This window comes from Sebastes fasciatus, chromosome 14 (genome assembly GCF_043250625.1).
Source record: "Sebastes fasciatus isolate fSebFas1 chromosome 14, fSebFas1.pri, whole genome shotgun sequence".
Taxonomy (NCBI): Eukaryota; Metazoa; Chordata; class Actinopteri; order Perciformes; family Sebastidae; genus Sebastes; species Sebastes fasciatus.
In genome coordinates, this window is record NC_133808.1 from 16,706,423 (window position 1) to 16,719,298 (window position 12,876).

General features: G+C 38.7%; 1 protein-coding gene across 2 annotated transcripts; it reads left to right on the forward strand.

Annotated features, from left to right (window-relative positions):
• The first annotated feature begins 2,858 nt into the window (after positions 1-2,858).
• Positions 2,859-11,600, forward strand: LOC141782663 (acetylcholine receptor subunit alpha-like). Of its 2 annotated transcripts, XM_074659277.1 has the most exons (9): positions 2,860-3,066; positions 4,019-4,161; positions 4,252-4,296; positions 4,924-5,033; positions 5,503-5,698; positions 6,677-6,914; positions 10,419-10,642; positions 10,827-11,066; positions 11,150-11,600. In XM_074659277.1, the coding sequence occupies exons 1-9, from the start codon at positions 3,024-3,026 to the stop codon at positions 11,276-11,278; spliced, it is 1,368 nt and encodes a 455-aa protein (XP_074515378.1). In that variant the 5' UTR covers positions 2,860-3,023; the 3' UTR covers positions 11,279-11,600. The 2 variants fall into 2 exon arrangements, with proteins under 2 accessions (XP_074515377.1, XP_074515378.1); XM_074659276.1 differs by having other exon boundaries at positions 2,859-3,066; positions 4,019-4,296.
• The last annotated feature ends 1,276 nt before the right edge of the window (positions 11,601-12,876 follow it).

The following is a 12,876-nucleotide window of genomic DNA, read 5'->3' on the forward strand; positions in this document are numbered from 1 at the left end:
TCTTTAGGGAAAGGGAAGTCAGAAATCATCAAGACACAGACAAACATATTTTGGTCTTTTCATGGGATATTGTTGGCAATAAGAAAGATATACAATAACAGCATCTGTATCCTTGAAAAGGCTAAAGAATATATACATATTTAACACTGCTTAACCCTAGCAACATTTATATTTGTGGCTGTAAGATGTCTCTGGCAGATAGGACTGATAGTCTGCATATTCAGAATGACAGGTTGTGCCTAAAAGCCACACGTCATGTGACTTTACTGTACATAAGCCCCTCTAACAACACATCAGTCACACTGATTCACGGTGAGATTAAAACCAAACACGCAACACCTAAGGCAACACCACTCGGGAGACTGTTAATTACTGGATATATGTGCAAACAATGTCACATTAAATTTATGCATTTTAGGTTTAATTACCCACAGGTAATGTCTTTCCAAGCAATTTCTACGAACCAGCCATGCACAGCATCAGTGGCTCATTATATGACCAGTTTTGAACTGTTTAGGCTCCAATAGGAGGTATTGCATAGAGTCCTCATGCCACATTTTCATGTTAAATTATATTTTTTTCTGTAGACGTGAGCTTTTTGGTGTGATGATTATTTACATATATAAAATCTGTTTCAGTCGTTCCCTGCGTTTAGGTTTTTTTGCGCTTTAAATTTCCCCACAAAGCATCTGAACAGCAATCACCGCTTGACATTTAATCACTCGGCTTTTGTGACCACATCACATTGAGTTGATGTAAGCCAAATTCAGACTTGTCTCTGGTGATTGTGTGGCAAAATTGGATTTTCATCCAACCGTTTAGCCTTCCCCCGCCATTATCAGCCAATTTTAAATATATATCATACCTTCATCATATATCAGGCATTGACTGTGAAAGGAGGTAAACCACACCAATAAAGCTATCGAGCTTTCTATCTTCCAGTCAGATGCTGTGATAACACCGTGCTGGTGTAATGTCTAGCCAGATGCATTGTGCGGTGGATGTGCCTCATTCACAGTAATGAGACTAAATGTGAAAGGCTGTGATCCATGAGATAAGTGACCTTTCTCTGTTGACTGGATGGTAATGCTTTCCTCCCTGAAAACAGCTGAACTGAATACATTTTCAAATGTTAAAATATAAAGAAATATTCAGTTCACCCATGTGAAGTATTTGAAATGGCAACATGTTATTCTGTTTGATATAATCAGGATTTATTTTGCATTTCACATAGAACTAGATAGATAGATAGATAGATAGATAGATAGATAGATAGATAGATAGATAGATAGATAGATAGATAGATAGATAGATGGATAGATAGATAGTAACAGAGTCATGAATGCTGCTGTGCTTGGGTTAATGTAAATTTATATTAACAGTGATTTTACATTTTAAAATACTTCCAAAAATATGAATTGCATACTTGGCAACAGTGAAGCCATGTGATGGTTTCAGATAATGAAAATATAAGATTGTCTCTTCCAAGAAATGTTACTAATGCTGTCCAATGTTTGATGTTTCTATATTTATTTCGGGACATCATGTAAAATAAACCACAAACACACATCATAATCTCTTCTATGAAAACTATAATCCTCTTAATCTTCATTGAGGCATAAACATCCAGTATGGTGTCCAGTTTCCATCCACCCCCCCCTACAGATATTACATGGACGCTTTCATTCAGATTCAATGAACATTTAATCACTTACAGAGCAGATATAAACACACGGCTCATATAGTCCTCCAGAGACTGGAATCGTGGCGTGAGCCTTCAAAGTGTTTTAATTAACACTGGACAGAGCATCAAAAGCGCCTGGGACTACAGGTCCACTGAGCAGATACAATGCTGGCTTGTCCCATGCTACATGACAGACTTGAAGAAAGGCAAAGCGGTGCTTACATGGTGTAAATTCAGGTGGCCTGAGTGATTGGAGATAGAGAGAGGGGTGGGTTGAGAGAAATCTCTCTTAATTCAGACATTGCCAAAATGGTCATTTGTCCTTAAGTGAGATGAATGAGGCGGGCGCTTGAGTGACTGGCTGATGGAACGGATTCGGGATGTGAGGAAATTGAGTTGCCTGACCCATCACAGGCCCGAAAGGGTGGGGTGCAGAGCAGAGGAGGGAACACGGGTGTAACACCTGCCCTCCAAACCCCCACATTCACCAGGAAACACACAAGGCTGTTTTGAACATCTACTTTATCTAAAGGCTGGACAACACTAAAAGAATTTTAGATAAGTAATATTCCTGGATGTTGTTGCTTTAATATGTTCCTTACAAAATAAATCCTTACATGTTGTAGACAATTCCCAAATCTGAGTTATCATAACCTCATGTTATTGTTGCCTGATCATGCATTGCTCAAACTGACCGAGCTTTTGACAAAACAACCTCACAACAAGCTCCATTCAGTAGCTGTTTCGACTGCAACGCTTGATCTTCCTTCAGCAGATAGATATTGATCATGTGATAAGATTTACAGCTCTATAACAGCTACTAAATTGTGTCACCCAAACTAAATGGTCCATCACACATAGGGCTTTTGGAACAAACAGATACAGACATGTGAAATCATTACTCAATGAGTGTTTTCAAGGGGCTAAACATTATTATATGGTACTGTGTATATACAGATTTAAAGACAGCATGGATAGTTTATCACCGATACAAGAAAAAGAAACCGCAAGCCTGCGCTGCGTCTCTTCTCACCTCGGGGTTGTGTGTGGCCAAGTTCAGGATGGGATATTTCAGTGGTGGATTACTGCGGCATGTTGATCTTGTTACAGATGAAGAAGAATGTGGCCCTCTCAAATGACACGCATTGGCAGTCAGTCACTCACATCCGCTGTCGGACAATAACAACGAGGCTGCCAGTGGACAGCTTAGAGCTCGTACACTAAGTCATTTGCCGGTGCTGAAAGAATGTTTTAGGTGGGTCAACCATTTCAATTCTCAAGTGGTCAACGGGCAGCGTGCTGAAGTTGGATCTTGGTTTTGGATGGTTTATTGGCAAGAATGAATACTGTATTTTTCATTTTTCATCTGGTCATTCTAGCAGGTAAGAACTTATTATTAAAACTAAAGAAATGTGTTGGTTACCTGTGGAAATAAGTGTCTGTCTGCTTTGCTTGAATTACTTTTAGTGTTTAAAAAGTCTATAAAGTCTATAAAAACAATTACCTAACCATGTTTGCATTAATTATGTTTATGTATTGAGACTGCTCTCAGGTCAGTGAAAGCTGATCCAAATCAAACAACAAAACTAATGAGCACATTTTCATTCTGTGCAAACCGGCTCTTTGATTGACAGGGGCATGTGTGCTGCTCTCACTTTGCTTTTCAACCTTTTGTCGGTCTGTCACCACATGAAGTCACCTGCTTAATTATGCTCATGCGATTATTGAGTTTACTGAGTTGAATGTCTGGAGAATCACTCAACCATTCAAACAACATGTTGCCGTAAAATGACCTTCGTTTCAAGGTCAGCTGAAAAGTGATCCTGCTCTGGCTTGTGACGGATATGTAGCAGAAAGAAACATAGGAAACGTCTCTATTAACAACCTTACAGGGGTGCCATCGCATGTTTGAATGCAGTATCTCCAAAGTTAGACCTCAAATAGGCTATATATACACTGTATACACAACGACATACATTTACACTACAGGCCAACATGTGCTTGAATGCAATTCCCTCATGGCTATCTCTGCTATATAGCCTGGGTATTAAAAGTGGTTCTATCTACTTAAAAAACAACATAGTACATGCACATAGATTCCCTAACACCTTAAGCCTATAGTATGACACTTTTTACGTCTATTTTTAACACATATTAAATGAACTCACCTCAAGTATCAGATGTTCTTAAAGTGATATTCAACTTTGGCACAACATGATAATTTTTCTAGCACACTCAAGAGGCAGCTTGAGGAATATTTAACCTTCTAAATGCCTTCAATAAAGTAACAGCAAACAACAATGAGCCTGTTTGGTGTGTTTTTATTTATTTTAGGTGCTGCCTGGGCCTCCCTTGATGAAACACGCCTGGTCAAAACTCTCTTCACTGGCTACAACAAGGTCGTCCGTCCTGTCAATCACTTCAAGGACCCGGTGGTTGTGACTGTGGGCCTTCAGCTCATCCAGCTCATCAGTGTGGTGAGGTCTCAAGTCACACGTCACATCTCCCCCATCTGTATTAACATTCACTGTCATCAACTATCTAAACACATTTATCTGGATTCACAGGATGAGGTCAACCAGATCGTCAGCAGCAACGTGCGCGTGAAACAGGTTTGATTATTTTTGTTGTTGTGATATCATAAAAGAAGAGACACGTCATCATATAACAGAAAGCCTTAATAATGTTGTAATAAAAATGAGTAAGAAAGGGATGGGCAAAAAATACATCTTCATGCTTCGAGCTATACAAATTATAAATGTCCCAAATGTGAACAAATGAATCCTGATGCCAAGAAATTGAATTATATATACAAATATTTGATTTAGGAAATGCTGAAAATACACTATAAACATTTGAAGAGTTATAAACAAATATCTTTTGTCTTGATAAGTAAACCATAAAGACAAACCTCAGCTATACAATAGGTGTACTGCAAAAATACTTTCTTGTACCGAGTATGGAGGATAGAATCTGCAAAAATACATAAATAAATAAATGACTCCATAGATAGATAAATAAATATGCCATTAGACGAACCAAAATAATATTAAAAATAAATATAATTAATTAATTGATCAAATGTGACATAAATTGATATTTCTGTTTTAATTTGCTTCTTTATTTATTTATCTTTGTATGAGTTTCCCTATCTATCTACTCTTCTGTTTGATTTTCCCTTTTATTTATTTATATATATATATAAGTATTGTTCATTGTTCTGGGTGTTTTCTTTTCAGCAATGGAAAGATGTGAACCTGCAGTGGAACCCAGAGGATTACAGCGGCATCAAAAAGATCAGAGTTCCCTCCACTGACATTTGGCGGCCTGATCTGGTCCTCTACAACAAGTATGTCACCAGGCTATATTTGATCTATGCCATGTCCCCCTTTTTTATTTCTTTATAAGACCTGTTTTGTTCATTACAATAAGCTCTACGTGACCTAAAGCATCCAGACCTCTAGAAACAATTAACACACCTACTGTGTCAGTGATGTTCTGAATCACACTTACCTATACTCCAGTATGCAGTGTGTGAAAGCTCAGATTTCATTAGGCTAAATTTGGACTCTGTATAGCAGGGCCCCCCCCCACACCCCCTTCCTCCTCTCACCATATGCTGCGTCTGACATGCTGCTTTTTTTCCCTGACAACCAGCGCTGCTGCCACAACAGCTCGTGCCAAGCAGAGCGCTGGTTGGCTCTGGTGTGACAGCAGCATGCACGACCCATCCTCAGGCACTGATGTCCCCCTGCGTTAACATTTAACTTATTATCTCCCATGTTGATGCTGCTGCCTGTGTTTTCCTGTGCCCGCAGTGCTGACGGAGACTTTGCCATCGTTCACGAGACCAAAGTGCTGCTGGAGCACACAGGAATGATCACCTGGAACCCGCCTGCCATCTTCAAGAGCTACTGTGAAATCATTGTACTGCATTTCCCCTTTGACCTCCAGAACTGCAGCATGAAGCTCGGTACCTGGACCTACGATGGAAACCTGGTCGTCGTCAATCCTGTAATTCCATTCGGGACATTTCTTTAGAGGAATAGCTCTACATTTTGGGAAATGGGCTCTCTTGCTGAGAATTAGTTGAGAAGATCAATACCACTCTCTTACCTATCTACTGTACATAATATAAGGCTACCAGCACCTCTAAAGCTCACTGGTTAGCATAGTATATCTTGTTTGTTTCATCAGCACAGAAACCGGAGGGGGGAAAACTACATATTATGGTTTTACAGAGTTTTTTTTGTGCCAGACTATTTCTTGGCCGGGAGCAGTGACTTCCTGGAGTCCCATAAAACCAGTTTTTGTACAGATTAAACAAAACAGATATAACATGTTAATTCAGGCTGCTCTCATTCACTGTTCATACTTATACCTACGAAAAGTAATGCACTATAATTCGAATATAACCCACATAATCGTGAGCCAGGACATGCAGGACTGCCTCTAAGGAGGTGACGTACTATAAAGACCAACAACGTCTGCGTAGGGAGGAGGTCGGGGTGGATGGATCGGTCAAACGAACACAGGACTTTCATCCAGGACACCGTTGTTTGATTCCCGTGTGAAACCAAAAATCAACGTTGACTTATTTGACTTTACTTATATTACGTAAATTACGCACTTAACTAACGCAACATACGTAAGTTACGTAACAAATGTATTTACTTTGACCCAAACCACAATATTTTACTAAACCTATCCAAGGTGTTTTGTTGCCTAAACAGGATACCATATCATATTTGGACCGAGCCAGGCTAGCTGTTCAGGCTACCTGTTAGAGAGCAAATAAATGTATTTCCCAAAATGTCAAACTATGTCTTCAACAATACAAACTGTGCAAATCGCCACGTGTGAGAAACGTTTACATGATACTTGACTGTGAAAATATATTTGGGCAAACACCACAAGTCCTTTTGAACAACATCTCCAACATTTCTAACAACTTGTCCTTTAATGACCCTGTTTATGGCTTCTCTCCACCAGGACAGTGACCGCCCTGATCTGAGTAACTTTATGGAGAGTGGAGAGTGGGTGATGAAGGATTTCCGTGGCTGGAAGCACTGGGTGTACTACGCCTGCTGCCCGGACACCCCTTACCTGGACATCACCTACCACTTCCTCATGCTGCGGCTCCCGTTGTACTTCATTGTCAACGTCATCATCCCCTGCATGCTCTTCTCCTTCCTGACTGGCCTCGTCTTCTATCTCCCTACAGACTCTGGTATGTTCACACTGATTCCACATTGTTTCTTTTAACTCAGTTAAAAAAGCACATTCATCACACACAATATATACTGTATATGACCATTGGTATATCTCTTTTCTTTGTCTTTATATGTGACCACAATTCATTTTGAACCTTCTAAGCTGCTTGCTACATTAGTATATATACAGTAATCTACGAGAGTTATCCATACTTTATTATACAGCTTTGTTTGAATACTCAATTCTGATTGGTCAATCAAGGCTTTCTACGGTCTGTTATATCTTTATAGCAGACTGTTGCTATGTAAAACAGACCGTTGCTATGGACGCAGTTGATCTCAGACTCTGGTGGACTGTTTTTGTGTCAATTTAATGATTTCTTAAGTAAGTAGCTGTGTAATAAGCGGGATAATGTACAGCTAGCGGGTCATTGTTGTGAAATAAACCCTGTCAGTGTTTATTTCACAACAATGACCCGCTAGCTATACATTATCCCTTACATAACAGTATTTCTTCTGTATTTTCCAGTTAAGATTGTCCTTTTTACTGATATGCAAATATAACAAGGCGTTGTGTTTGCTTTTGTGCTATGTTCTTAAGATGTTTTTCAAGTAAACATCCTGGAATCAAGGGATCTGTAGGCTACATGTAAAGTAATAGTTTGACATTTTGGGAAATAAGCTTATTTGCTTTCTTAGATGGGAAGATCAATACCACTCTATCTGTAGGATAAATATGAAGCTTAACACAGGAGTTGGCTTAGCTTAGCACAAAGACTGGAAAAGGGGGGGAAACGGCTAGCCTTGCTCGGTTCAAAGGTACAAGCTCACTGAATAACACGTTACATCTCTTTTGTTTAATCCGTACAAGAACTGTTGTGGTTTTATGGGACTTCAGGAAGTCACTGCTCCCAGCCAAGAAATAGTCTGTATACTAATATGATGTTTTTACACTTCAGTTTCTGTATGGATTTAACAAACAAGATATAAACATGCTAATTGGTGAGATTTAGAGGTTCTGGTAAGCACATCTTTACCTTTAGACAGAACCAGGCTAGTTGTTAGCCGAGCTGCCTACCAGCACCTTTAAAGCTCACTAATTGGCTCACTATCTGGCACCCTCACGGTGACGACAAGACTCCAGGAAATCACCACCGCCAACAAATAGTCCACACGGAACACCCCATGAAACTACAAATTGTCAATGTCACTCTTTTTTTCTGATGGATTAAGCAAAGCATTAAGCAAATGAGATATACTGTAACATGGTAATTAGTGAGCTTTTCTGGTAGGCGCATTTTGTTGTCTTTGGACAGAGCCAGGCTAGCTGTTTCCCCCCGTTTCCACTCTTTGTGCCTTGTTTCCTTGTTGTAGTTTCATGTTTGGCCCAAAGACATGGAAGAGGTGTTGATATTCTTATCTAGCTCTCAGTAAGAAAGCTAATTTATTTCCCAAAATGTCAAACTATTTCTTTAACATGGATGACAGTAAGTGTCTGTCTCTCCTGAAATGTCTGGTCAAGCACAGTAGTCCAGATGTGATGTAGCCTACTATGATAGGTTCACCTGAGAAGTACATACAGTAGATGCACTCTGTATATGTTAATTATAAGGGATATGCAAAAAAAGAACTCTGAAGTGATTACATGCAAATTGTCAAAAAGCGTTCATATCTACTGTGAACTTGCTACATTTTCTTAATTATCTTCATTTTCATAATATGATATGAAAACACAGATATATTATGATATCATGTTGGACAAATCCTAATTCAGAGGCGTCCCTACATCGACTGCTGCAGTTGTGTGCACATCTGGCCGTGTTCCCAGTGTGTAGGTCTGCCTCATTACCCAGGGTCCCTCTGTGCTGTCATGTCTGAAAGCAGGCCTTTGCTTTAATGTATAATACATCACTTGATCCCAGAATTCTGATGTGACTGCTGACAGGAAAGTGTGGAGGAGAAGCCGTTGCCAAAAGATGCTCTCTCCGGGATAACTGCTCTCGCTGAGCAACAAAAACAACATGTCTGGCATTTTACTTGTGAAATGGTGTCAGAGTCTGTTTACTTGTGCTATTGTTGGGTTTAGGAACTACAACAACTCACTCTTTAAATGTGATTTGCTGGTGTGGGTGAACAGTTATTGTGTTGCTGCATAAATACTACTGTAGAGGTGGGATCCTGATTGGATGGCAAGGGATAGGAAGTATTTACTCATAGCAACAGCTCTCCCTTGTGGCAATGTATGAAGATTGCATGTTGTTGGTATCATGAGCCAACATACTGTTTAATGTAGCAGCTCCATATTTCCCACTCTGGTTTCAGGGGTATTTATTTCAATGTGTGTTTTTCAATAACACAATTCTATGTAGAAATATCTTGATTATCTTACTGAAAACACAACTTTACCTCTTTAACTTCATCTATGTTCATTTAGAAACCTTTTTGGGACAGACGTCATGGTCTAAATTTAAGGATTCCCAACCGTTTTGCTTTGTGACCCCTCAAAATTAAGCAATGCTGATTTATGACCCATCATCCTTGGTGTCATATGTCTACCAGTTGGGACCAGTTCAACTGAAGAACAATTTATTATTTAAGGATTTTTGATGATTATTTGAGTAATTTGAGTAAATTGAGTCCTCAGGAGGTGATGTTATTTTTCTAGGTTTATTTAAAGGAACAGTTTTATTAGTGTAACATTTATGGGGATCTATTGGCAGAAATGGAATATAATATTAATAAGTATGTTTTCTTTAGTGTATAATCACCTGAAAATATGAATAGTTGTGTTTTCGTTACCTTAGTATGAGCTGAAAAAATAAAATAACTACTTATACAAATTTTAAAGGGACAGTGTGTAGCATTTAGGGGGATCTATTGGCAGAAATGAAATATAATATTAATAATAAGTATGCCTAAGTATGATTTCTGTAGTCTATAATGACCTGGAAATAAGAATTGTTTTCTTGAACGAGAATGAGCCGTTTATATCTACATAGGGAGCAGGTTCTCTTCACGGAGCCAGCCGCCATGTTTCTACAGTAGCCCAGAACGGACAAACCAAACACTGGCTTTAGATGGGGCCTTTCACGTTTTCGTGTCGGCCACCGTAGTTCTCCAACACGCTTGGCACACGGGAGACACCGCTAGATGCCTCAAGATCCTGCAAACTGCACCTTAATTAATAATTTGTGACCTTAGAAACAGCACCTGTAAAACAATCACATGTCAAGATCCTTTCAGTATTTTTTTTTTTTTTAAAGCTTTTGATCATCACAGTAGCAAAATCTATCTGCTGATGAAGATTATGTGCTACTAAATGGACCTTGAGGTGATATTGTTGTTTTTTTTCTGCTTTCTGGTACTCATCTCACGACCCTTCAGATTGATCCTACCCTTCTAATCGTGTCCTGACCTCCACACACCGGTCTAAATATTTGTTACACTGCAAACTGTATATAAGTTTTAGTCTAATTAAAAAGCCAGTATGAGCAGTGAAGATGTTACTTTGTGTCTCCCAGGTGAGAAGATGACTCTCAGCATCTCTGTCTTGCTGTCTCTGACTGTGTTCCTGCTGGTCATCGTGGAGCTGATCCCCTCGACCTCCAGTGCTGTGCCACTCATTGGGAAGTACATGCTCTTCACCATGGTCTTCGTCATTGCCTCCATCATCATCACTGTCATTGTCATCAACACCCATCACCGCTCCCCTAGCACTCACACCATGCCGGACTGGGTCCGCAAGGTGAGCACATGAGCATTGATTGTAGCTTGGCAAGTTTAGGAGGACAATCCTTAATATTGTTTTCTCTGTATTGTATTGCCATCTGGTGGTAGTAGACAGAATATCTTTATTTTGTATATAATCCAACTGCTCTGATGCTGAATATTCCTTGACACTGTGCATATCTTTTGTCTTTCCATGACAGGTTTTTATTGAAACCATTCCCAACATCATGTTCTTCTCAACAATGAAACGCCCAGGGAAGGAAAAGCAGCTTAAATCTAATATCTACGGTGGCGATTTTGACATCTCAGACATCTCCGGCAACCAGACCTCCTCTGTTCCCTACCAGTCACCCATCACCAAGAACCCTGACGTCCGCAGTGCCATTGAGGGAGTCAAGTACATTGCAGAAACCATGAAATCAGATGAGGAATCCAACAATGTAATCTTTCTCACACACTGACATGGTTCTTTAATGAGTCTTGCTTTTGTGTATGTGACACATTTTCCCTCCTCTCTTTCCAGGCTGCTGAAGAGTGGAAGTTTGTGGCCATGGTGTTGGATCATATTCTGCTGTGTGTGTTCATGGCTGTGTGTCTCATCGGCACATTAGGCGTGTTCGCAGGCCGTCTCATCGAGCTGAGCATGCTCTAAAGGCATTATGTTTTAACTTCTCAGATTTATTGCCCAATGTGAAACGTAATGATTTGTTTGTTTTGGAGCCACTGTATGCTGCCTGTGGAAGTCTCTGTTTGCTCTTTGGTGTCCTATTTGGGTATGCAAAAGAGAATGTTGTTGTGTACGGTATCCTCAGCATATTTTATGACAGAACAGTGTTGTGTTTCTTTTTTTCAGGGAATATTATGTGTGTAATTGAAATGTTGAATTGATTCAAAAGTAAACTTTGGAATATTTTCCTTGACATGTTTATAGGGAACAACTGAATAAAATGTGTTTTGTCAGTTTTTCAGGGTGATTGAAGTGCAATGTTGCTCAGTGTCCTTAGTGTATGTCACAATCCTGTCACATTACTCACAAACCAGTTTTATATACAGGGCCACCAGGTATATCTGAGGGGTCGTGAGATGATTAATAGGAGAGGAAAGAAGGAAAAAAATGAGTTCTGAAACACAAATCTTTTTTAAATTTTTTGACTTTTTCTCTAATCTTTGATTTTTGGTGAGATATTGGATAATTTGAGCATTTAATGAAATGAGAAGTTTAGAGGGGGAAATCAATATTTGGTGGAGCTGTTAACAACTCATAGACATCTGACATGTGACCCCGACTACACACTGCTTTTTGTAAGACGTCAGAAGCCTAACAGGTTGGAAACCACTCATTTAGTCTTTAAAAATGTGTTGTATTTTAAAAGCTTGTTATATTATCCATTGTGTAAAATCTTCATCTTAAAAGTAACTAGTATCTAAAGCTGTCAAATAAATGTAGTGGAGTAGAAAGTACAATATTTCCCTCTGATATGTAGTGGAGTGGAAGTATAAAGTAACATAAAATGGTAATACTCAAGTTAAGTTCAAGTACCTCAGAATTGCACGTAAGTACAATACTTAAAGTAAATGTACTTAGTTACTCTCCACCACTGATCCATTGTTAACATAAAGATACTAATTACTGCATCTTTACCTGAATAAATAAAACATTAAACTCCAAATTATGAAAAAAAAATGTGGATGTGAGAAACCTTGTCTCATGACCTGTTTTCAGCCTGTTTTCAACTGGCTTTTTGTTGGTTGTTTTTACATGCGTGACTCTTTAGATTCTGTGATCAGATTAAAAACCACGGTCTTTAAATTTTGTAAAAGTTTGTTTCCCTGACGATTTGTGTTTCCCCTAAAACTTAACAATATCAACACATACAAACATCTTTCACCAGCCAAATACATGCTGCAATTTATGCAAATAATTATATATATATATATATATATAACTATTTGATAATAATCATATGAAATATTAACCAAATAAATAACTTAAAACAACTGCAACTTACCAAGCAACTCTTCACAATAGTAGCCTATAATGTGCCTATTTTTTTTTCTTGCTAAGGTTGAGGACTCTATGTATGAATCTAAAACCCATTTATATGAAGGGAAGACTGAAGTCGAACAATAATTAAAATATATATAACTATATATATATAAATACAGTATATATATATATATATATATATATAACTACTACTTGATGAAGGACAATCCAGGACAATTGTGTAAGTTCTCATCATAAAAACA

Excerpts from the sequence above, each read along its gene's own strand:
- LOC141782663 (XM_074659276.1), top strand. The coding sequence starts at position 3,024 with ATGAATACTGTATTTTTCATTTTTCATCTGGTCATTCTAGCAG. Across the intron at positions 5,034-5,502 it reads GATCTGGTCCTCTACAACAA|TGCTGACGGAGACTTTGCCA; the intron begins GTATGTCACCAG and ends CTGTGCCCGCAG. Across the intron at positions 6,915-10,418 it reads CTATCTCCCTACAGACTCTG|GTGAGAAGATGACTCTCAGC; the intron begins GTATGTTCACAC and ends TGTGTCTCCCAG.